We start from the raw sequence: 24,105 nt of genomic DNA on the forward strand, positions 1-24,105 counted from the left end.
TTTCAAGTTTTCAAAATACGTCTTTTGCCACAGCCCGCAGCTGTGCATAATGGCATTTGCTTAATAGTGGAAAACATGGCAATGACCTGGAACCCTAGCTCCCGGGATCCGACCCGCTTAAGTTAAATGAAATAACTTCCGCGGTCTTTCCTAATGCCTGCATTCGGACCTCTGTTAAACTGCCGGTTAGCGCCGGTTTTTTCCCGGGAAGGGTTCTGGGAGACGGAGGAGACGCAGCAGTTCGCCCTCGCCACCTCCAGGGGGCGGCGGTCCGCTCCCAGCCACACTCGAGCAGGCCCCGCCCACCCAGAGGCCGTGACTCCAAGTCAAGTGACGGTGGAATCAGCTGACCCGGCGCGAGCGGAAAAAGGAATTACCCGGGGCGGGCTTCCTGGCGCGATGGTGAGGCACCGGGGTGAAGCGAGGCCTGGGCTGCTGGAGCGGGAATGAGGGGGCGCCGGTGGCTCCGGAAACGGGGGAGGTTGTCTCCACTGGCCTCTCCGCAAACACAGGGTGTGCGGGCGTGAGGACTGCGAGTCTGGTAGAGAAAAGTCCGCCGCCGCCGGTTCCCGCGACGCGGGCGAGTAAGACAGCGCGGCCGGCGGCTTAGAGTCCCCTTGCCTCCCTGGCGGACGGAAGGGCCCCTGCCTCCCGGGGCAGGAACTGGGGCTTGTCTGGAGCTGGAGTCCTTTCAGGTCTTCCGCAGCCCCAAGAGGACCTTCCAAGGACGCCCACTTCCCCACCCCTGCTGTGGGACTTGGACAGGAGCGTGCTTAGAATCAGGCTCCCTCTTCCATACTGTTGGGAAGCCGCTCCGCTCCTTCCAGAGCCAGAAAGTAGTAGTACTTGGGTTGAGACTCATCCATCCATCCACCCACCCACCCACCCGTACGTTCTGAGCGCCGCGTCTATACCATGCAGTGTGCTGGGCACTGGGAGGACCTCAGCTGCCGAGGGAATTGGCAGTCATAGTTAAGGCTCTAGGGACAGAGACCTAACTGCGCCTTGTGTGTAGGGTTAAGGCGGCTTCCTGAGGATGACTTCAACCTTAAAGGGGGATGGCAGGAGCTGGCTGGCTGAAGCACAGTTTCTGTCCCAGGGGTTGGGAGGTAAGGGTGTGAGGCGTGTGTCTTCAGACAGGGAACAGCATGTGCAGAGACTTAGGTCTGAGAGAGAGCATGGCTCCCCAGCAATGAATGCATGTCATATAGCTGGGAGAGTGTCATCTGGAGGTTAGTGAAAGATGAGGCTGGACAAGTAAAGACCAAATCTTCCTGGCTCTTGGGTCACCACAATCAAAATAATGAGCATATCGACTGGCCCCAAAATTTCCTTGTGTGAGGGGCTATTTTAGGAAGTATGATCAAGAAGGGCCAGTCTTCCCAGGTGCGGTGGCTCACACCCGTCATCCCAGCACTTTGGGAGGCTGAGGAGGGTAGATCACATCAGGTCAGGAGTTCGAGACCAGCATGGCCAACGTGGTGAAACCCTGTCTCTACTAAAAATACAAAATTAGCTGGGTGCAGTGGCTCATGCCTGTAATCTCAGCTACTCGGGAGGCTGAGGTAGGAGAATCACTTGAACCCAGGAAGTAGAGGTTGCAGTGAACTGAGATAGAGCCATTGCATTCCAGCCTGGGCAAGAAGAGTGAAACTCCATATGAAAAATAAAAAATTAGCCAGGGGTGGTGGTGCATGCCGGTAGTCCCAGCTACTCAGAAGGCTGAGGCGGGAGAATCGCTTGAATCTGGGAGGCAGAAGTTGCTGGGAACCGAGATAATGCCATTGCTCTACATCCTGGGCAACAGAGAGAGAGAGACTCCGTCTTTCTTTCTTTTTTTTTTTTTTTCCCCTGATTCGGAGTTTCGTTCTTGTTGCCCAGACTGGAGTGCAGTGGCTGATCTCGGCTCACTGCAGCCTCCACCTCCTGGGTTCAAGCGATTCTCCTGCCTCAGCCTCCTGAGTAGCTGGGACCACAGGCATGCATCACTATGCCTGGCTAATTAAAAAAAATTTTTTTTTTCTTTTGAGACAGAGTCAAGCTTTGTTGCCCAGGCTGGAATGCAGTGGCAGGATCTCAGCTCACTGCAACTCCACCTCCCAGGTTCAAGCAATCCTCCTGCTCCATTCCCCTTAGTAGCTGGGATTACAGGCACGCACCACCATACCTGGCTAATCTTTGTATTTTTAGTAGAGACAGGGTTTTGCCATGTTGTGCAGGCTGTTCTCGAACTCTTGACCTCAGGTGATCCACCTGCTTCAGCCTCCCAAAGTGCTGGGATTACAGCCATGAGCGTGTTTTTTTGTTTGTTTGTTTGTTTGTTTAAGAAGGGCTTGTCTGATGATGTGTCACTTGAGCAGAGGCTGGGATGAAATAAAGGATAGCAAGCCACGCAGAGTGCAGCAGGCATGGAGGCAGAGCAAGGCTGGTGTCCCTGAGCAGCAGCAGGGAAGCTGGAGTGGCTGGAGCTGTGTGGATCTGGGGAAGAGGGGAGAGAGGTCCCTCGTGTCTGTGAGGCCCAGGACTCTGTTTTATCCCCTGCTGTACCCCCAGCCCTTAGAGTGGGAGCTAGCACAGAGAAGGCGCTCAGTTGATGTTCGCTGAGCAGATAAATGCCTGCAATAGACCTCAGCAGGGTTTGGTGGCAAAGCGGGTCAGGCAGAGTTTACTGAACAGCCTGGTGATAGGGGAGAACAAGTGGCCAGAGGGTATTCATCTGTGACAGGGACCAGGGGTCTGTGCTGGGCAGCACTGTGGGAGACACACACGGATCCTGGCCACACCTCAGCCCTCCCTCCAGCCTGATGACCTGCCTCCCTCCCTTGCAGAGGTTCCGGTTCTGTGGCGATCTGGACTGTCCCGACTGGGTCCTGGCTGAGATCAGCACGCTGGCCAAGATGGTTGAGTGCACAGGGTCTACTCTGGGTGGAGGAGGGGTGTTGGGGCTGGGGATTGTGGGTGTAGAGGATGGTGAGGTTTCTCTGGGGTTAGGACCTCAGTGCTCTCAGCCTGTGCTACAATGCCTTGTGATACTGATCAGCGGCTGGCCTGCTCTGAGCCAGTGCCTAGGAAGGTGGGGTGAGGTATGACAGCCTGGCTGATAAGAGGACTTCCCTTCCAGTCCTCTGTGAAGTTGCGGCTGCTCTGCAGCCAGGTACTAAAGGAGCTGCTGGGACAGGGGACTGATGTGAGTAAAGACCCAGCACCCTATTGCCCACGACCTTATGACCCACAGTGCCCTCAAACTCTTCACCAGGCCCAGGGAGACGGCTGACCCATCCTCTCAGCCTCTCTGGGCATCTTCCATCCTTCTTTCCAGCCTGTCTGTTCCTTATAGGATCTCTTTCCCCATAGTATGAGAAGATCCTGAAGCTCACGGCTGACACCAAGTTTGGTGAGTACCCTGCTGAGTCCACAGGTCCTCGGCAACCCTGGGAACTCAGCATGGTTCCTGGTACAGAGGGGCCCACCCATCTCTCCCAGCAGCGTCCTTAACCTACCTTCCCTAGTGGAAGAGCATGAGGGAAAGAAAGACGTCGACAATCCCAACCTGACACCCCCCACACTCCCAACCCGACCCCCCACACTCCCCATCACCAGCTCCTCATGGGGCAGTAGTAGCAGTGCCTGTGGCTCAGGAGGCCTGTGGGCTTTGAGCTGAAGATAATAGGGCAATAGGGAGGTGGCTGGGGCCACAGTGACACCCCCTGCCTCTCCCATGGGTCCCTCAGAGTCAGGCGATGTGAAGGCCACAGTGGCAGTGCTGAGCATCTTCTCCAGTGCGGCCAAGCACAGTGTTGATGGCGAATCCTTGTCCAGTGAACTGCAGCAGCTGGGCTGCCCAAAGGTACGGGTTGTGGGTGGGCAGCTGGGCAGCCTGTGGGCCGAGGGCTGCTAGAGAGCGGACCAGGCCCTGTGACCCTGAGCTGTACCCTGCCCTTTCTGGGCCAGGAGCCTGAGACCTGCCTTTGAGCAGCCCGAGCCCAGCCCCCACCTGCTACCTCCAGAGCTCCTCCATTCCACCTGCAGAGCACGAGGCCAGCCTGTGCCGCTGTTACGAGGAGAAGCAAATTCCCTTGCAGAAGCACTTGCGGGTCTGCAGCCTCCGCAGTAAGTATGAGGCCAGCCAGGGTAGGCTCCAGGCTCATTCTCGAAGGGGCATGCAGCATGCAAAGTGCTAGCTCTAGGGAGACGACTTAACCAAGGTGACATACTGAGCAGCCGCAGAGCTGGGGCCTGGCCCTGGTTCTCTTGACTCCAGCTAAGGTTTCTTGCCATTGAGGTCTGCTGTACGTGATCCAGACTCCTGACTGTTGGGCACCTGCCCTGTTCTGAGCTTGGGTCAGGGAGATGGGAGCTTCTTCGAGGCCACACAGCCTTGCAGGGTTGAGGGCTGAGCCAGGGTGTGGGCTGAGGGCCACTGGCTTTCCTGCCTTTGATCCTGAGAGCCACCCACCTCGTCTCCCAGCAAATAGGTTGGCAGGTGTGGGCTGGCGGGTAGACTACACCCTGAGCTCCAGCCTGCTGCAGTCTGTGGAAGAGCCTATGGTGCACCTGCGCCTGGAGGTGGCAGCTGTCCCAGGTACCCCAGCCCAGCCTGTTGCTGTGTCCCTCTCAGCAGACAAGTTCCAGGTCCTCCTGGCAGGTGAGGCTCAGCTACTCCTGGAGGGTTAAGGGTTCCTCCCAGATCCTGCCTGACTGCCTCCCACCTGCCCACCTCTTCCCTCTGCAGAGCTGAAGCAGGCCCAGACCCTGATGAGCTCCCTGGGCTGAGGAGAAGGGAGTTACAGGCCTGTGTGGAGCCACCTTACCTATATGGAGTCATGCCGTCTGCACTGCTCTTCAGGAGGTGCCCTGCTTCTAGGAAACTGGGGCCCTAGCTGGGCTCTAGCCTCCCAGATCCCCGGTAGCCTCACTTCTTTCTTGAGAGCTCAGTTTAGGGCTCGTGAGGACCTTTCCCAACATTACCTTCCCTTCCCTTGAAAGGCAGTTGCTGGCCGTTTTCGTAAGCAGGAAAAATAAACAGAAGCAAAAGGAATGTGTACAGGGGTTTCTGTTTGGGTTCAGATCAAGGGCTTTTGTGAGAGAAATGAAAGTGACCTACCGGCCTCCTTGGTCCATCACTCATTTTCTTTTGTCAGTTGCTGATCGAGGCAGGCCACAGGTGAGGCAGACTGAGCACTGAAATGCATCTGCTTGTCTGTTGAGAGGAAAATCAGGGTTCTGGCTCCCAAATGTGAGGAGAAGAGGAGCCAGGATTAACCGAGGACGAGGTCTCAGCGGGAGCATGGGGAGGGCGGGCCCTAGAGCACCGCTCCTCCCCAAAACTAGGAATCTGGAGCCTTAAGTTCTCCCTCAAAACAAGCCCTGAGGGCCCCAGGCCCAGGTCGGCGCCCAGGTGCGGGGACAGCGAGGTAACGGCATCTCCCATGGCTAAGTGCCCCCTTCCACTGGAGGCACACCTTCGCGTCCCATCCGGAACTGCCCAGCGACAGAGGCAAATCGGTTAGGGCGAAGGTCAGGAGTGGATACCCCCACCCCAGGCAGTAGACGCTGCCCCGGGTCCTTAACCTGCGCCAGGACCGGGCTAGAGCTCCGGGAGACCTTCCTGGTGCCCGCTCTCCTTGTGCGGAGCCGCGGGGGTGGCTCCAGCGCACCGTAGCAGCCCCACTTCGTCGTGGCCCGGGGGTGGCCGCGGGGGTGTTCGGCCCGTGGGGCAGGCCCCGGGCTCGCTGCGGCCGAGCGTCCGATCCGACAGCTCCCCCGCGCCAGGCCGGGCTGCGCGCTCTTCCTCCGTCCTGTGCCGACAGATCCGGCGTGTCCTTGGTGGGGTGGGGGCGCAGGGAGGGGTGGCCACACGACCCTAAGGCCCTTTCAGATGGTGGGAGGGCCTGGAGAAAGCGACAGCGAGTGCGGAGGGGAGGCTCCCTTAAGTGTCCGGGACAGAGGGACAGCGGGGGGCCAAGGCGGAGATGAGAAGAGCCAGTGAGTGAGGGGAACCCGGAGGAAGCAGGGCGGGAGCCGCGGCCACGCACGGGTTGGAACCTTCCTCTAAACGTGCCGAAAGCTCACGGAAGGAAGCGGTTAGCCGCCCGGCTCCCAGTGCCCTGGGCTTTCCAGGCTCTTGTCCCGGGAGGGGACTGGGGGCGGTGGCCAGGCCCGCACTTCCCCGCCAGCCGCAGCTGGCCGCGTGCCCCTCCGACCCTCCGAGTTCTCTAAAAATGGGGCTGACCGCCGCTACCTCACAAGGTCCATGCCGGGCTCATCCTGCTGCCTTCCTTCCCGACAGGACTCCGCCACCCTCCCTCAGGATGCCCGAGGGCCCGGAGCTGCACCTGGCCAGCCAGTTTGTGAACGAGGCCTGCAGGGCGCTGGTGTTCGGGGGCTGCGTGGAGAAGTCCCCCGTCAGCTGCAACCCCGAGGTGCCCTTTGAGAGCAGCGCCTACCGCATCTCGGCTTCCGCACGTGACAAGGAGCTGCGCCTGACTCTCAGCCCCCTGCCTGGGGCCCAGCCCCCCCAGGAGCCGCTGGCCCTGGTCTTCTGCTTGGGCATGTCTGGCTCCTTCCAGCTGGTTCCCCGCGGGGAGCTGCTACGCCACGCCCACCCGAGCTTTTACACGGCTCTGCCCAGCCCCCAGCTCGCCCTGTGTTTCGTGGACATCCGCCGGGTTGGCCACTGGGATCTTGGGGGCAAGTGGCAGCCGGGCCGCGGGCCCTGCGTCTTGCAGGAGTACGAGCAGTTCAGGTAGGGTCAGCACCAGGTGTGATGAGCATAGTCACGGGCTCCACACCTGGCTCTGTTACTGCCTTGTTGGCCAATGAAGGGCAAGGTCTGCTGCTTCTCGGCCTCAGTCCCCTTATCTGTAGATCAAGACAGTGTCCCTGTCCTGGGTCAGCTCCCCGAGCCAGTGGATAAGGAAACTCAAAACTAATTGGGGGCTAGGTGTGGCGGCTCACGTCTGTAATCGCAGCACTTTGGGAGGCTGAGGCGGGTGGATCACTTAAGGTCAGGAGGTGGAGACCAGCCTGGGCAACATGGTGAAATACTGTGTCTACTAAAATACAACAGTTAGCCAGGCATGGTGGCATTTGCCTGTAATCCCAGCTACTCAGGAGGCTGAGGCAGGAGAATCGCTTGAGCCAGGGACGTGGAGGTCGCAGTGAGCCGGGATAGCACCGCTGTACTCCAACAACTCTGTCTCAAAAACTAAGTGATGGGGAAGGAGAGAGGAAAGCCAAGCGGAGGATGGGTCGGCACTGCCCTGAGGACAGGTGGCCAGGTAGTGTCAGAGAAGCTGGGGCTCCCACCCTCAATGCCACAGTACCTCTCAGGGCTCCCAGGAGGCTGAGAAGGTGGAGGGGCTTTAACATAAGAGGCTGAGCAGAATTGTTTCAAGGGGGTGGGGAGGGGACTGCCTCATGACACGTTTCCACCTTGGGTTTGTGGTCTCCCACATCCTGCCTGCCCACTGGTCTGTGTCCTGTGGTCTCCTCTGTGCCTCTTCCCTGCCTGCAGGAGGGTGTCACAGTCCCACCTGGGATGTGATGCAGGTCACCTCAGATGGTGCAGTGTTGACAGCTTCTTTCCTCTGAAGAGGAAACATATATGAGTCTGCTTCATGACAGGCCTTGTTCTAAGGGCTCGGGGTACAGCAGTGAACAAGATGAATGTGGTCCCTGCTCCCACAGAACTGATGTTCAGATAGGGTAGGGGAATGAGAAACGGGCAGATGCATGCCTGAGGAAAACCCAACAGGTGAAGGAGGTGGAGGATGACTTGGGCGAGGGTGGGGCTCTACTGGCAGTGGCCACTCTAGGGAGGTGAGCTGAGGCCTGACTGATGAGAATGAGCCAGCCAGAGGAAGAGCATTCAACTGGCAAGAGACGCAGAGGCCCGGAGTGGACTTCTCCCTTTCTGGGGGACGTGGTGCTGTTAGTTAGCCCTTAGGAGACATGGATGCCTGTGGGATGGTTCGGGGATGTCTCCGACGCCTTCGAAGGCAGTGGACTCCTGGCCTCCCCAGACCCCACGCACATCTCCAGGGAAACCTCAGTCTTTGGTCCTGGATTCCTCCCACCTCTGCCTTCCTGGGGAGTCATGCCACAAGTTAACTGACGTTTCTCTCAAACAGTGAGAGCATTTGCACTGTTTCCTTAGTGCTTCCGCTGGGGTGTGTGGTGACTGGCTTCCCTCAGGAATCAGGGCACCTCCCAGGAAACCCTTGTACCTTCACCCCAGGACTCTGTCTTCTGGCCCACCCATCACACCCATCAGTCAGTCAGTCTTGCCATGACCCTTTCTCTCAAAGAAACAAGATGTGCATCCTCTTCATGGTGGGGAGGAGACCCATGGCCCTTGGAGGTGGGGCGGGGGTTCTAGGGCCCTCACTGGTACCTCACCTATCTGCTGCACAGAGCCAGAGAACATCCAGGATCCTGAGAAGAGTGGACCCTACCAATGGCAAACCCACATGTAGTCTCACCCACCACCAGTCCTATACAGGGAGCTCCAGACTGCAGACATGAGGTGCTGTGGACAAAGTTCTCATGTCCTGAGGAGTCTGCAGTGATAAACACACAACCTCATATACAACCGCATGCTGCTTTTTTTTTTTTTTTTTTTTTAAGACAGGATCTCCCTCTGTTGCCCAGGCTGCAATGCAGTGGCACCATCACAGCTCACTGTGGTCTCAACCTCCAGGTCTCAGGTGGTTCTCCCACCTCAACTTCCTGAGTAGTTGGGACCACCAGGGCACATCACTCAGCCCCTGGCTACTTTGTTAAATTTTTGGTATCGATGTGGCCTTCCTTGTGGTCTAAGCTGGTCCCCTGGTCTCCAGGGATCCTCCTGCTTCAGCTTCCCAAAGTGCTGGAATTACAGGTGTGAGCCACCACACCAGCCTCGCGTTACTTTTGATCAGCATTTTTCGCCTTTCACAATGAATTTATTTTTGTTTTTATTTTTTGAGATGGAGTCTCACTATTGCCCAGGCTGGAGTGCAATCATGCAATCTTGGCTCACTGCAACCTCTGCCTCCCGGGTTCCAGTGATCTGACTCAGCCTCCCAAGTAGGTGGGATTACAGGCACCTCCCACCATGCCCAGCTAATTTTGTATTTTTAGTAGAGATAGGGTTTCCCCATGTTGGCCAGGCTGCCTTTCTGACCTCAAGTGATGTGCCAGCCTCGGACTCCCAAAATGTTGGGATTACAGGTGTGGGCCACCTCACCCAGCCATCCTTTCACAATGAATTTTAATCCCATATGTTCCCAATTAACAGGAAAACCAAGGCAGGGAGCAGAGGAAACTCTGGAACTCCCAGCTTCCTTCCCCTTGTACCCAGAAACAAGTTCTCTGAGCCCCTGTCCCCGTCCTCTTATGCACCCAGACTGTATCCCTCCAGGGAGAATGTGCTACAAAACCTATCAGACAAGGCCTTTGACCGGCCCATCTGGGGGCGCTCCTGGAGCAGAGGTTCTTCAATGGCATTGGCAACTATCTGTGGGTGGAGATCCTGTACCGGTCAGCAAGCAGGCATGGGCATGGAGACGGGTGGGCCAGGTGTGTCCACATTCCCCATTGCCTAGCATGGCTTTCCCCCACAGCCACTCCAGGCTGAAGACCCCTCCCTTTGAGAAGGCCCGCTCGGTCCTGGAGGCCCTGCAGCAGCCCAGGCCGGTGAGCCCGAGGGATGGAGCACGTGCTGCCACACTGGTGTCCACGCGGGCTGCCTAGCGGATAAGTGGGGTCAGGTGTCCCCAGCTTAGTTCAACAACGGGGATGGGGAGGGGATGAATGGCCCAAGGTCCTGCCAAGCTCAGAGGGAAGGTCAGCTGCCTTTACACGACCCCGTTGACAGAAAGGTCCTGCCCCTGCCCCTTCCTCAGAGCCTGGAGCTGACCCTGAGCCAGAAGATCAAGGCCAAGCTGCAGAGCCCTGACCTGCTGGAGCTGTGCCACTCAGTGCCCAAGGAAGTGGTCCAGCTGGGTGAGGCCAAAGATGGAATGACCTCTGCTGGAGCAAATTATTGTGTAACCCTGGGGCAGGTGTCCCTCTTCGGGCCTGATTCACTGGCTTGGACGTTTGTAGCCCTAGCTATTACTCAGTGGACTAGGCCTCACTTGTCAATAGTGTTTCCTGGCTGGGTGCGGTGGCTCATGCCTGTAATCCCAGCACTTTGGGAGGCTGAGGTGGGTGGGATCATCTGTGGTCAGGAGTTCAAGACCAGCCTGGCCAACATGGTAAAACCCCGTCTCTACCAAAAATGCAAAAAATTAGCTAGGCATGACCCGGGAGGCAGAGGTTGCAGTGAGCTAAGATCAGGCCATTGCACTCCAGCCTAGGCAACGAGCGAAAACTCCGTCTGAGAAAAAAAAATGTGTTTCCTCAACCCATGAGACAGACAGGACAAGGATTCTTTTATATATTCACACACACACACACACACACACACGCACACACACACACACACATTTTTGGTAGAGATAGAATCTCACCATGTTGCCTGCACTGGCCTCAAGTGATCCTCCGACCTCTGCCTCTAAGTGGCTCAGCCTACAGGCCCACACCACCACACTAGGCTAATTTTTTAAAAAAGTTGTAGAGACACGGTCTCCCTATGTTGCCAAGGCTTGTATTGAACTCCTGGCCCCAAGGGATCCTCCCACCTCAGCTTCCCAAAGTGTTGGGATTCCAGGTGTGAGTCACTGCGTAGGGCCAGGACAAGGATCCTTAACCCCACTCCAGGATGGGAAAGTCGTGGCTGAGTGGGAAGACACCAGCTGAGGTCACATCACCAGAGGGAGTTTGGCCCCTGACTCAGTCCATCAGCTTGTGTAGCTGAGGTCTGGGCCAGGTCTAACCAGCCTCCCTGCTTCTCCCAACCCATCTGCCCTCTGATCTCTGCCTGTTCCTTTGTCCCACAGGGGGCAAAGGCTACGGGTCAGAGAGCGGGGAGAGGGACTTTGCCCCTTTTTGCACCTGGCTCCCGTGCTATGGCATGCCGGGCATGAGCTCCCTGCAGGACCAGCATGGCCGCACCATCTGGTTCCAGGTTGGGCCCTGTTCACACAGGCAAAGAGACCCCACGAGGCTGATGGGTGGAAATGAAACCTGGGGTCACAAGAACTGGGGTGGAGATGCTTGGGGCCTGTCTAGACAAGGACCACACTGTTCCTGAGGGTCATGCCACTCCCCTCCCTTGTGTCCCAGGTTCGCAGCCAGTCAAAGTAGCTAAGGGCAGGGCAGCTTTGCTGATGTGGACTCTGACATGGGGGAGGTCCTAGAGGCTTCCTAGGGCAGAAGCTACACTGATCTGGAAGGGTGTGTGTGAGTCCTGCCTCTCCCAGGAATACTGCCCCTGAGCCAATGCAGGCTGAATTATCCCCGTCCCACTTTAGGGGGATCCTGGACACTTGACACCCAAAGGTAAGCTACTCCTAATGTAATAGGCTGAGAGCAGAAAGGACTTAGGGTTACAACACCCTTCTCTACCCTATCCCCCTGCAACCCTGGGAGTCCCCCCCTCGGGGCAGGACAAGACCCTCCAACTCCAACATCAGTGTCCTGCAGGGGGCGAGTCCTGAAAAAAGAAACCCAAGGCCACACAGCTGTCCTGAGGACGGAGTGGAGGTATGGCTGCCTGCTCCGCCGCCTCCTCCCTTGTACTCCTGCCCTGGCTGCCCCCGTCCCACCTCCTCCTCCCCCTGGCTTCGCCCCCCAGGCAGCTGCCTTACCCTAAGAGGGTGGGGGAGTGGCGAGTCCTAACCAACCTCTGCAGAGCCCCTTAGGGACCCGTGCCTCCTCCATCCAGGACCGTCCACCTCCAAGCAAGGCCCCTTCCAGGACACGAAGGGCAAAGAGAGACCTTCCTGAGAGAACTGCAACCCAGAGGCCTGAGGCGACCAGCTTCCAGCAGGACCCAGAGGCTCCCAAAATCCCCAAGAAGGGGAGGAGGAAGGGACAACAGGCAGCCTCTGGTAGGCTTTCCTCAGCATCCCCAGCAGCCAGCTCTACAGGAGAGGATGGGATGGCAGCCTAGGAGCCCGTGAATGAAGCTGGGAGAGAGGCTGTCAGGGCAGCCCCGGAGTCTGAGCTGACCATCTCACCTCTTCTTCCCCCAGGCCAGCGCAGACCTCGGAAGGCCAAGGCTGACACCCCATCCTTGGAACTGGAGGGGACCTCAGCCTCTTAGCAGGAGGGTCTCTTTGTATGCACCCGCCCTTTCTTGTTGCCTTGCCCTGAATCTGGGGTCTGTCTGAATTCTCAGGAGTGGGCAGTGTCTGAATTCTTAGAAGGTGCAAATGCCCGACGGCTGCTCCCGGGACAGCTGTGATGTTTTTAACTGCACCCCACCTTCCACATCCCTCAAGCTCATGTGAAAAATGCTGTATTTTTAATAAACTGATAAATGTGAACTTCTTGGCACCTCTTGGTCTGAGCGGGCCAGGTAGGAAGGCCTGCTGTCTGGGCCTGGGGACAGGAAACCTACCTCCTCACAGGGCAGACAGCCCTCATGCTAGTCCTCAAGGCTCTGGCTGTCAGAGGACAGTGTGCCTCTGCAGAGACAGCCCCTCAGAGGTGGTGTCTGGCCCCAGGCAGCCTGGGAGCTACAGCTCCTCCACTCCAGATTCTCCAGGGTCCAGGGCTGCTCTCCCATCCTGGCAGGAGCCAGGCAGAACCTGCCGTCCAGCTGCTCCCCAATCCCGGGCCCTCTGCCTGCAGGCACAGGGGAGGAGCTTCTCCACGCATGGTCTCTTCATTGGCTTTTGGTCACTCAGGGTCCCCAGTGTCTCTTGTGGGGGCTGCAACCCAGACCTTCCACACACAGGTACCTTAGGACCTTGCCCCTACCCACCGAAAACCAACCCACCCCAGACTTCCCACCCCCACCCAAAGCCTGAGGATGGGCCCTAAAAGGAGCGGGCAGTGGCTACCAGCAGGTTTCTCATCCAAGAATTTATTCCACAAGAAGAGACTGATCCCTGTTTTAGGCTGGGGAAGCAGAAATTAGGAGTCCCCAAAGCCTTCCACAAAAAAGACCCCAGCCCCAGGGACTCAGTGTGGCGGAGGCTGGAGCACGAGCAACAGGGACAGCACTTGGAAGGGAGAAATGGTGAGCTTCAGGTGGTTCTCCCAAAGGGTCAAGTGGCCAGCAGGGTCTGGTCGCTCCAAGAGGTCGCAGCTGGAGAATGGGAGGGGCCATGAGGGCTCTGCCAGGGCAGGACCTACCCCCACCCCCACCTCATGGCGCCACTCACAGAATGGCCTCCTGAACTGGCAGTGACAGGTGCAGCCAGCAGTCCGCGTGGCTGCCGTGGGACTCATACAACCTCAGGACCAGCGAGCGGCTCTGGGGACTGCTCTCAGCCTGCAGAGGGATGTGGCTGGTGGGCGAGGCCGAGGGGGCGCCCAGTCCGGGACCCCACCCCCGACACGTCCCACCCCTTGCCTGCTTGACGGTCTCCGACACGACAGCGGGTGAAGACAGGGAAAAGGCACTCCAGGAGGTGGCGGGCGCTCGGCACGGGACCGGCAGAGCCAACAGGGGGAAGCTGAGGCTGTAGGCAGCTTGGATAACGCCAGCATCCTGGAAAGAGCCTCGGATATGACCAGAAAGTGATGCTGGTGGAGAATGGGGGTTTCCCTCCCATGTCCCTAGGAGGGCAGGGAGCCAGGCTGCTGGGGTTTGTGCTCAGAGAAGAGCAGAGAGGTGCCTAGGGCTGCAGGAAGGCCCCACCGTGCCCGGCACTCACCCTTGTGCGGCATCAGTGCATAGGTGAACTCGTGGCGCCCCATGTCAGCGGTAGCGTCTGGGGCTTTAGGTGCCCGCAAGCTGGGGTGAGGAGGGCCGGTAGGGGTCAGGCTGAAGCTGGTGGAATTGCAGCCGGGAAGACCCATGTCCCCTGCCAGCTCCCAGGCCTGGTGGGTACCCCACTCACAGTGCGAGGCTGAGGATGCTGCCTCGCACCGACACGCCTTACTTGCAGTCGTTGAGCAGGGCCAGCCCGAAGCCGTGCTCTGACAGATCCATCCAGCGCTGGGCCCACACCTGAGGGCAGATCCGAGACACACGTGCTGGCCCTGCGCCTCTCCTTTTGCTCCCAGACTCCAGAGCTCCTGTCACTTGGTGGGGTGCAAGCTCTAGAACCACACAACTCAACTCCAGCTCCCACTCTAGGGGGCCCTGGGCATGTCACCATATCTGCCTAAGCCTCAGTTTCCTTATCTGAGAAATGGGAATAAATAATAGTACTCACCTCACCAAGTGATCATGAGTATCAAATTAAATGTGAAGTGTTTTTGGTTTTTTTTTGAGACAGGGTCTCAGTCTGTTGCCTGGGCTGGAGTGCAGTGGTACAATCTCTGCTCACTGCAACCTCTGCCTCCCGAGTTCAAGTGATTCTCCTGCCTCAGCATTCCAGGTACCTGGGATAACAGGCATGTGCCACACCTGGCTAATTTTTGCTTGAAATAGGGACAGGGTTTCTCCATGTTGGCCAGGCTGGTCTTGAACTCCCGACCTCAGGTGATCTGCCTGCCTTGGCCTCCCTTGGCATTACAGGCGTGAGCCACTGCGCCCAGCCAATGTAAAGTGTTTAGTACAATGCACATGTTAGGAAGCGGCAAATGTTGATTATCCTCTTCCTCCCCAGCCAGGGAGGAGTCCAAGGCCACCCCCACCCTGCCATGTCAGACCTCAAATCGAGCCCAGTCCCAAGAGGTGTTGTAGTGGGTGGGCCGCTGCAGGTGCCCGAACTGGATCTCATAGGTGGCCTGGGAACTCCGCACACCAGCCGGGAACTCCACCTTCAGGAACTTGTGGGCCTCATGCCAGTGTACCTGGGAGCGGGATGGAGGGTGGGAGTAAGGGAAGGAAGAGACCCACCAAAGCCTGGGGCTGCTCCCTCCTTACCAAGCATGCTTGGGGAAAACAGCCAGCCCCTTACCCCCCTGCTACCTCAGTGTGGAAACAGACATAGGGGCAGCCAATGTCCAGCATGACCTCCTGGCTAAGCCAACTACTGGGGCTGATCTGTAGCAAGAACCCGGCGCTGCCCCGCAGGCCGCCCTCGGTGCCTACTGACAGGGTCCCTGGCTGGCCCAGCACAGGCTTCCTATGGGAAGGGTGGACACACTGAGCCAGAGCAGCCTGTGCTCCCCACACCTCCACCATCCCCACGTGCTGCCCAGCCTGTAACGTGTCTCCAGGTGGTAGTCCATGACGTCCCACGAATCCCAGTACAAGGGGACGTCATCAAACAGCACAAACTGGTTCCCCACGGCCACTCAGCAATGGCCTCCCTGGAAGGACATGGGATTGGTGCTTACAACCATCTGACTTCGTTCCCTCCAGCTGCACTTGGTGGGGTAGGGTGGAGTGAGCAGACCCAGCAGACAGGGGACTACTGCCCAGCCTGCCTTGCCCCATGTGTGGGCTCCAGCACAGACCCACTGGTGGGTTGCTGTGGGCAGTGTTGTGGCCATGGGAGAGAGGAAGCAGGCTGGGATCTGTTTGCCAGGCACTGGGAAAGGGCAGTGACGAGTTGGCACCTGCCAGAGGCCACCAGGACCAAGGACGTCAGGCGGCCAGTCGGGTCCATCCTCACTTGGATGATGCCATTGTCCAGAGTCACGGAGCCATCAGTCTTTGCAAGAGGAGGCCTTGAGGCTGAGTTTGTAGGGGCTTCCCATACCAAAAGTCCTCCCGCCCCAGCCCCAGCCCCAGCCCCAGCCCCGCCTCACCAGTTGCTCCAGGAAGAGGAACTCAGGACCCCGGTTGGGTTAGAAGGCATCCCAGCACCGCTCCTGCCCCCAGGGCATGCAGGACTCACCTCTTGCACTACAGACACAGGCTGCTGGGGCAGCAGGGGCTGCGGTGAGGTGGGGGCAGGAACAGGGGCATAACCCATGCTGGGCACTGTCACCAGAGCTAGGGGTGAGGCCTGGGCATCAGTGCAGCCTCCCTGACCTTCCGGAAAGCTTACACAGGTAGGGGTGGGGTGGTGGAGGATGTGCTGCTACTCTCCAATCTGGGGCACCCAGGGCACAGACCCCCAGGGGTATCCCAGGCCTGATCTGTCACATCCACCCTTCCTGCCACAGTAGTACCCCTTCCCCTCAGCTCGTACCTAGGCTGTGGGCCCCACCCGGCTTGGGCAGGGCCATTACTTCGGTGAGCTTCCAGGCCAGGGTGTTGACGATGAAGAGGCCCTCGGGACCTGGCTCCCCGGCACATAAGCCTGTGGCCGCATTGCTGAGCAGTGTATTGCCACGGGAACGAATGTCTGAGGAGAGACTGGCTGGTCATGGGTGGGCAACAGGTCTGGAATGGGCCCATGAGTATCCCACAGAGGAGACACTCCAGGCTCAGCCCTGGGGTTGGAGAGAGTGGGCAGGAGTGAGCCTAACCATAGTGGCGCATGGCATCCTCTGCCACCATCTCATGCAGCTTCCGGTCACCACATCATGGAACTGATTCAGAAGCAGGAGCCTGCAGGGGCCAAGGACAGGGATGGAAAGGCTGGGAGGGGCAGCTACAGAAGTGTCTGCTGTGAGCAGTCAGGTGGGCGGCAGGGGCAGAACCAGGCTGACCTCCAGAGGCGCTGCAGCTGGGCTGCTGGGTATAGGAACTGGGCACTGCGGGCCAGGGCCAGGCTGCTGAGCAGCTCGTTGTGCAGGTTCCGCTCACATTCCTGGTTCCCCTTCTTGATCTGAGCCCGGGATGGGAAGATCAGTCTGGAGCCTGCCTAAGGGTCCCAGGACACCTTCCAAAGCCCTCCCATGCTCAGAATCCCTGGGGACTCCCCAGGGGCCTCATGAAGAAGGCCTCTGGCAGGTGACCTGCCTCAAATGCTTTCCATCTCTTCCCTGAAGCCCAAACCCCTCTTTCTTTAGAGACGCTGCCTCGTCCACGCTTCTGTGGCCAACCCAGCTCTTGGACTTCTCTCCTCCAAACTTCCTGGAACATGAACCTCTTCTCCTAGGTCTGGCCTGGGCTCTGTCCCCTGCTGCCTTCTCTGACCATCTGCAGATCAATGCCACACCCTCCCTGCATGGCCCTGCAGCCAGTCCCTGACCTGGGCGTGGGTGGTGTAGGTGCCATTGTGCAGCTCCAGGAAGAGCTCCCTGACCCACGTGCACAGCTGCCCAGAGCCGCTCTCCAGCGCTGAAAAGAGCTGCCTTGGAGAAGAGAGCTGCACCCTGAGGAGACCACAAGCCTGGGTGTCCCAGCCTTGGAGACCACATGGCTACCCCCTCTTCCACCCCAGAGCAGAAAAAGGATCCAGCCCCTACACACAGGAGCCACTCCAGAAAGCTCCCCGTCCACACATTGCCAGCCCCGGATGCTGTAGGAGAGCTTCTCTCTCTGGTGGGCTGGAGCCCTTACCACCTTCAGCTTCCCCCCAACCTCAGGGTGGAAGTTTGGAGGAGCCCATGGTCTAGGATTGGAACAGGACAAGGTCCAGAGGAGGGGTGGGCCCCATGTCTGAGGGAAGGCAGGGCTCCTGGCAAGGGCCCAGGATGGGGCTGAATGGCAGCCAAGGCCTGGCCTGACCTGGGCAGCCCATCCGTATTGCTCAGGTGCTTCAGGCGGTCCAGCATGGTCTGAGTAGGGCCGCCACCCCCATCCCCAAAGCCGAAGAGAAAGGCACTGTGGTTGGCCCGCCCCTTGTCCCGGTTGTTGGCCACGGTCTTCAGCACCTGAACAGGTGAGGGCAGGCTGGCGTGGGTCAGCCTGGAGCAAGCCAGCCCTCTCCAGCCTGCCCCCACCCCAGCACCCTAGGCGTCCCCTCACCTCCTCATTGCCCTGCATCCCATATGAGTCGCCAGGTGAAAAGTGGACCAGTACATGGGAGCCATCCAGTCCCTCCCAAAAAAAGGTATGGTGCTACCTGCAGGGAAACAGAGGCAGGGTGGAGAGGCCAGAGTCAGGGCTGAGGCAGAGGTGCAATCTCCAAACTCAGTCCTGCCCCTACCTGCTGTGTGACCTGCTGTCTGTGGGGGAGGGTTCGGTGGTCTCTCTGGAACTCCTCAAAAAGGAAAAGAGGCAAATGGGCCATGTGGGTCTGAGGCCCACTCTGACCCTGACCCCCCAGGGGCCTGCCTGCTCACCGGGAAGCAGTTCACCAAATTCCAGCTCAATTTCTGGGTGAGAAAGCACCTGATGCTACAGATTATGCTACACATTATTTGGGGGAGCTGTGCTGAGTAGCCGAAGGTGTCCGGCAGCCAGAACTGTGGGGAAGAAGGTCCTGGAGTACAGGAACTGGGGCTCCCAGCGGCCTCCCCTCGGCCCCAGCCCTCAGCACTTCCAGCCGCACGCCAGCCCCATTTGCTCACGGCCTGCTGCAATAGCTCTCGGCCTACCTCAGAGCACATCTTCCCAAATTCCTGCAGAAAGAAGTTCTGGCCCTGCAAAAACTGCCTCACCATGGCCTCTCCACTGGGCAGGTTCCCGTCCTGGAGTGAAGGAAGTGGGAGGCAGCACAGGTCAGCACCAGATGGGGAGCAGGGGGCGCTCAGGCCAACCCAACCCTGCAGGAGAAGCCAGGGCTGCTCTGACACGCCAGCTCCAGCCAGACCTCAGAAAGTGCCCGTCCTTCAGGCCTGACTGGCCATCTGCCTCAGGGGATGCCTGGGACTAGGCCATGCAACCTCCAGGGCTGTGACATCCCAGGGACTAATGAGCCAGCCTGCCCTAGAGGGGAACTGAGTGGCCTGCAGAGTCACCAGCAAAGCAGGAGGGCTGGGGCCACCTGAGGGAAGGCCATCGTCACATGGTTCAAGGCTGAGGGATGCCCAGTGCGCTTACCGTCTCTATGCAGGTACACCCCACGGGCACAAACTGCCCACGGAAGGCAAACTCCTGGAGGCGGGAGTACAGACCGGGGTAGTGGCTCTTCACCCACTCCAGCTGCTGCACCTGTGGGCAGGTTGAGGGGAGCTGGGCCCAGAGGGACGAGGGCCCCACCCAGGGCCAAGCATCTGGGACCCAGTGAGTGGCTGAGGGTGAGGAGCAGCACTGCCCCCAGGCCTGGGAAGCCCTCGGGGCCTGTGGAGCTCCAGGGAGGGGTACGTGCCTCCCCTTCCTCTTGCAGCTGTCCCTCTGACCTGGGAGAAGGCAAAGATGAACTCAGGGTTCTGCTCCATGAGCTGCAGGGCGGTCACCCAGCTCTGGGCACATTTCCTCACGGTCTCCTTGAAGGGCCAAAGCCAGGCTAGATGGGGAGGGGGTGGAGGGTAGAGGGAGCGGCAAGGCTGAACAGGCCCAGGCTGGGAATCCAGAGGGTCACCTAGCCCCACTCCCATCCCAGGCCCTTCACCATGAAGGGCCCCCTGGTGTCCTTCCTGAATGGTCACTTCACTCCAGCGAGGTGGGAGGAGGGGCTGGGGAAAGGAGGCCGGCAGTGCTATAAGACCAATGACACAGGTCAGGAAATGGAGGCTCCAGGGCCCGGAATAGCCTCAGTCCTCTTGGGGGTATCTAATCCCCCAAGAGGATCCTACAAGAGGCAGCAGGGACTACCCTGCCCCTACACACACTCAATGGATTACTGGGAACAGGGGCACAGCTCCCAGAATGGAGCCAGCTGTCCTGCCAGAGGTGCTGTAGGCTGTCCTGACCCCCAGGCTGCAGTTCCTTCTTTACCAGCCCAAAACTTCTCACACCCTACCCTACATCTTGGCCCAGCAGAGAAAGCCCTTGTTCTGTGATCCCAAAACTTCAGCTACATCAGAATCAATACCTTCAGGAGCCTGTTAAAAACGTGGATACCCCATCAAACTCAAACACTGCAAGCTTGTCCAGGAAGCCTCTGGAATCCCCCCAACCCAGCTGGAGTAAGCACCTCTTCTGTGCTCTCCAGCACCCCAGACTCCCCACCAACATCACACCAACACTGCCTGCTGATTCTGTGATCACCCGTCTCTGTAATCCTACCCCCAATATCTATCACTCTTGTTGCCCAGGCTAGAGTGTAATGGTGTGATCTCGGCTCACTGCAACCTCTGCCTCACGGGTTCAAGCAATTCTCCTGTCTCAGCCTCCCCAATAGCTGGGATTACAGGCATGCACCACCACCGAGCCTGGCTAATTTTGTGTTTTTAGTAGAGACAAGGTTTCTCCATGTTGGTCGGGCTGGTCACAAACTCCCAACCTCAGGTGATCTGCCTGCCTCCGCACCCCAAAGTACTGAGATTAGAGGCGTGCCCAACCCATGGGTGATTTTCTTTGCAGTGGGGGTGTAAGGAGGGGTGTGCAGGGGCCCTGGGCTGAGGTAGCCAGGATGCTGTGACCCTGACCCTGTTGGCTGTGGCAGTAAACACTGCTCCAAGGGGACCCTGACTGACTGTGACCTCTGACTTGTGTGGCCTGGCTGAAAAAGATGAGCTGAGCCAATCAAACTCCTCTCTCAAGGAGCTGAACGAGCTCGGTACAGTGGCAGGAGACTGAGGCAGGAGAATATTGCTTGAGTCCCGGAGTCCGAGGCTGCAGTGAGCTATGATTCACCACTGTACTCTAGCCTGAGTGACAGAGGGAGACCCCCATCTCTTAAAAAAAAATAGACCTGTGCTAAGGTATAAAAAAAATTTGGTATCTGGTTGGTGGCAGATGCTTGAGAGCAAGGGAGCTGAGGCTCTGAACTGGACAGACAAGGAGGACTAGAGAAGTCTCTTGATTTTCCCTGTGAAGTGGAGATGGGATTCCCAGCTCAAGGCTTTTCCCACCATTCCACCATCTTCCATTCCATCATCTTAGCCAAAAATCACCCTCCCTGGGTGCACTGCACTTCACGGGTTGCCAGAGCCTCACTGGATTTGCCCACAGCCTTATTAAGCAAGGCTGGCAGAGCAGGGGGCATTGTCAGAGGCCCGAGCTTCAGGCGAATGGTGCTGGAGAAGACCTCAGAGGAGGCTGAAGATGGGTGGGGCTTGCCCAAGGTCACCCACACTTGGAACCCGGGCGCAGTTCTCCTAGCCCTCTGGCCAAGAGCTCTTTCCAACTCTCCATGCCTTTCCTTAGTCATGTTGCATTTCCACGCTGTCCTGTCCCAGCCAGCCAGTCCTGACTCAGGAGAGACACGGGCAGGGAAGAGACCCTGGAGGTGGCAGAGGGTAAATGGCACAGTCCTGAGTCCCTCCACCACCCGGGTCCTCCTTGTGCTTCCTGAGCCTCAGGCTTCTCATCTCTAAAGTGGGTATATCAGTGTCCATCTCCTGTGGCTGTTAAGAGAACAGCCTGAGATGACGTGTGTCCATGGCCTCCTGGGAAGAAACAGAAAAGGCTGACCCCATGTGCCTCCTGCCTGCTGTAGGGGGCAAGGATGACAAACAGTAGAGCAAAGTCTCTAATTCCTTCTACCTTGGCTCTGGCGAGTGGGAAACTCCAGGCCAACCAGTTAAAGATTGGCCAGGTGTGCGTGAGCAGCTCAGGCCGTCTCCAGACCACGGTGAGTCAGATGGGGCAGTGATCATCTGGTGACCATGGAGCCACCTCAGATCTGTCCTGAAATTTCCTCAGGGACCTGGGCCCTGCTGCAGCTTAGAGGGGCAAAGTATGGCAATGCCTGCTTGTGGTCTCGGCTCACTGCAAACTCTGCCTCCCTGTTTCAAGTGAATCTCCTGCCTCAGCCTCCGGAATAGCTGGGATTACAGGCACCCACTACCATGCCTGGCTAAGTTTTGTTTTTTACTAGAGACAGGGTTTCGCCATGTTGGCCAGGCTGGTCTTGAACTCCTGACCTCAAGTGATCAGTCCGCCTTGGCCTCCCAAAGTGCTGAGATTAGAGGTGTGAGCCCTGGAGCCTGGCCTGCTGGGAGTCTTTGTATGTGACACCAGGGTGCATCATGAGCCTGCTGGCAGTCTAGGGGCTCTAAAGAATAGGGCCATGTCCCCTCAGATAGGAGCTTCCAGGGCCAGCCGTGTTTCTCTCTCAGACAGGGCCAACTTCTTTTCCTGAGATTCTCAGGGCTGGGCTGCTCATGACAGAGCCATATTCCTTTCAGTTGAGAGATCTCAGAGGACTCCGCCTCCCTGCTCAGATTGGCCCCTTGGGGCAGCGCCATGTCCGTGGTCCCTCCCAGGACAAAGCTGTGTTTCCGCTTTCAGACAAGGGATCTCAGAACAGGTGAGTTTTGCTGAGACGCCGAGGGCTGGGCTGCATCTCCCTCCTCAGATGCGTCTCTCAGAGCAGGGAATTTTCTCCTCAGACTGCAGCCCTCAGGCAGGGCTTTGTCTTCTCTCTCAATATGTGATGTCCAGGGCAGGTCAGGTCTGCTGAGTCTCGGGATCTCGGGACAGGACTGTCTCCAGCTTCAGACCGGGGCTCCCTAGCTCTCCTGAGTGTGCTGTGCCTTCCTGCGTCTGAGAGATGAACTGGGCCTTCTCTCCGATGGAGCTTTCTTGAGGAGTTTGCTTTGGGTTTGAGAACAGGCATGGACACAGAGCTCAAGTGAGGTACTTTTTCCCTCCAGGATTTTAGCATAGACTCCAGTTGATTTTACTTTTTTTTTTTTTCCCCAGAAGTGGGGTCTTGCTGTGTTGCCCAGGCTGGTCCCAAATTCCCAAGCTCAAGTGATCCTCCCACCTCGGCCTCCCAAAGTGCTGGGATTGCAGGTGTGAGTCACTGCACCTAATGATTTTACTTCTCAAATGCATTATTTTCTTCAAAGCCACAGACCATCATTATTTTTAGGATATTGGGACAATAACACCAATGGAATACTCTTTATTTATTTATTTTTTGAGGTGGAGTCTCACTCTTGTCACCCAGGCTGGAGTGCAATGGTGCGATCTCTGCTCACTGCAACCGCCGCCTCCTGGGTTCAAGAGATTCTCGTGCCTTAGCCTCCCAAGTAGCTGGGATTACAGGTGCCTGCCGCCACACCTGGCTAATTTTTGTATTTTTAGTAGAGATGGAGTTTTTGCCACTTTGGCTAGGCTGGTCTTTAACTCCTGACCTCAAGTGATCCACCCACCTTGGCCTTCCAAAGTGCTAGGATTACAGGTGTGAGCCACCACACCCAGTCTCAGTTCTTCATCTCTAAAGAGTTCATCCAGGCTGGGCACGTTGACTCATGCCTGTAATCCTAGCACTTTGTGCAGCCAAGGCGGGTAGATCACCTGAAGTCAGGAGTTTGAGAGCAGCCTAGCCAACGTGGTGAAACCTTGTCTCTACTAAAAATACAAAAATTAGCCAGGCATGGTGCCAGGTGCCTGTAATCCCAGCTACTCCAGAGGCTGAGACAGGAGGATTGCTTAAACCCGGGAGGAGGAGTTTGCAGTGAGCCAAGACAGTGCCACTGTACTCCAGCCTGGTTGACAGAGCAAGACTCCATCTCAAAAAAAATAAAGAAATAAATATCTGATAGAAATACCATTTGACCCAGCAATCCCATTAGTGTGTATATACCCGAAGGATCGTAAATCATTCTATTATAAAGACACATGCACATGTATGTTTATGCAGCACTATTCACAAGAGCAAAGACTTGGAACCAGCCCAAATGCCCATCAGTGATAGACTGGAAAAAGAAAATGTGGCACATATACACCATGGAATACTATGCAGCCATCAAAAAACGATGAGTTCATGTCCTTTAAAGGGACATGGATGAAACTGGAAACCGTCATTCTCAGCACACTGACACAGGAACAGAAAAGCAAACACCGCAGGTTCTCACTCATAAGTGGGTGTTGAACAATGAGAACACACAGACACAGGGAGGGGAACATCACACACTGGGGCCTGTCAGGCGGTGGGGGAGCTAGAGGAGGGATAGCAGGGGGTGGGGAGATTGGGGAGGGATAGCATTAGAAGAAATACCTAATGTAGGTGACTCGGGGCTGGGGGGAGGCAGCAAACCAAGATGGCATGCTCATACCTGTGTAACAATCCTGCAAGATCTGTACATGTAACCCAGAACTTAAAGTAAAATAAAGAAAAAAGGAAACTAAACAAAACAAAAAAAACAAAAACAAAAGAAACAAACCACCCTGGAAAGTGGTTTGTTCCCAGTAATTTGAAACATTTAAAGAATGGTTAAATGAGCACCTGACACTGACACTACAAACAGGAATAAGACAGCCTGCGTTACACATCA

The 24,105-nt window shown here is 57.3% G+C and overlaps 2 protein-coding genes and 1 pseudogene across 6 annotated transcripts; 2 read left to right on the plus strand and 1 right to left on the minus strand.

The window, feature by feature from the left end:
- The first annotated feature begins 356 nt into the window (after window positions 1-356).
- LOC144577315 (COMM domain-containing protein 4-like) lies at window positions 357-5,038 on the plus strand. 4 transcript variants are annotated; one of them, XM_078333841.1, is made up of 9 exons: window positions 399-584; window positions 1,016-1,109; window positions 2,829-2,900; window positions 3,122-3,187; window positions 3,355-3,394; window positions 3,732-3,860; window positions 4,030-4,110; window positions 4,469-4,645; window positions 4,733-5,038. In XM_078333841.1, the coding sequence occupies exons 2-9, from the start codon at window positions 1,059-1,061 to the stop codon at window positions 4,771-4,773; spliced, it is 657 nt and encodes a 218-aa protein (XP_078189967.1). In that variant the 5' UTR covers window positions 399-584; window positions 1,016-1,058; the 3' UTR covers window positions 4,774-5,038. The 4 variants fall into 4 exon arrangements, with proteins under 4 accessions (XP_078189965.1, XP_078189964.1, XP_078189966.1 ...); XM_078333839.1 differs by lacking the exon at window positions 3,732-3,860 and having other exon boundaries at window positions 357-402; XM_078333838.1 differs by lacking the exon at window positions 3,732-3,860 and having other exon boundaries at window positions 392-584.
- A 106-nt stretch (window positions 5,039-5,144) lies between these two features.
- On the plus strand, window positions 5,145-12,193 carry LOC103790969 (endonuclease 8-like 1; annotated as a pseudogene). Its single transcript, XR_013520846.1, has 10 exons — window positions 5,145-5,524; window positions 6,290-6,745; window positions 9,404-9,522; window positions 9,615-9,678; window positions 9,888-9,987; window positions 10,926-11,053; window positions 11,400-11,427; window positions 11,572-11,631; window positions 11,813-11,978; window positions 12,123-12,193. The product of XR_013520846.1 is annotated as an endonuclease 8-like 1 (transcript).
- A 749-nt stretch (window positions 12,194-12,942) lies between these two features.
- LOC144577314 (alpha-mannosidase 2C1-like) lies at window positions 12,943-15,931 on the minus strand. Its single transcript, XM_078333837.1, has 3 exons — window positions 13,755-15,931; window positions 13,260-13,599; window positions 12,943-13,183 (listed from the first exon to the last, which is right to left on the minus strand). Exons 1-3 carry the CDS (start codon window positions 13,897-13,899, stop codon window positions 13,057-13,059), a joined length of 612 nt encoding a protein of 203 aa, XP_078189963.1. The 5' UTR covers window positions 13,900-15,931; the 3' UTR covers window positions 12,943-13,056.
- Between the last annotated feature and the right edge of the window lie 8,174 nt (window positions 15,932-24,105).

Source organism: Callithrix jacchus, chromosome 8, assembly GCF_049354715.1.
Source record: "Callithrix jacchus isolate 240 chromosome 8, calJac240_pri, whole genome shotgun sequence".
Classification (NCBI taxonomy): domain Eukaryota; kingdom Metazoa; phylum Chordata; class Mammalia; order Primates; family Cebidae; genus Callithrix; species Callithrix jacchus.

Coding starts and splice junctions, on each gene's coding strand:
- LOC144577314 (XM_078333837.1), bottom strand. CDS start 13,899: ATGGGTCTTCCCGGCTGCAATTCCACCAGCTTCAGCCTGACCCCTACC. Junction 13,600..13,754: donor TGCACTGATGCCGCACAAGG/GTGAGTGCCGGG, acceptor GTCATATCCGAG/GCTCTTTCCAGGATGCTGGC. Junction 13,184..13,259: donor CCAGTTCAGGAGGCCATTCT/GTGAGTGGCGCC, acceptor CCCATTCTCCAG/CTGCGACCTCTTGGAGCGAC.
- LOC144577315 (XM_078333841.1), top strand. CDS start 1,059: ATGGCAGGAGCTGGCTGGCTGAAGCACAGTTTCTGTCCCAGGGGTTGG. Junction 2,901..3,121: donor TCAGCACGCTGGCCAAGATG/GTTGAGTGCACA, acceptor CTTCCCTTCCAG/TCCTCTGTGAAGTTGCGGCT. Junction 3,188..3,354: donor TGCTGGGACAGGGGACTGAT/GTGAGTAAAGAC, acceptor CTTTCCCCATAG/TATGAGAAGATCCTGAAGCT.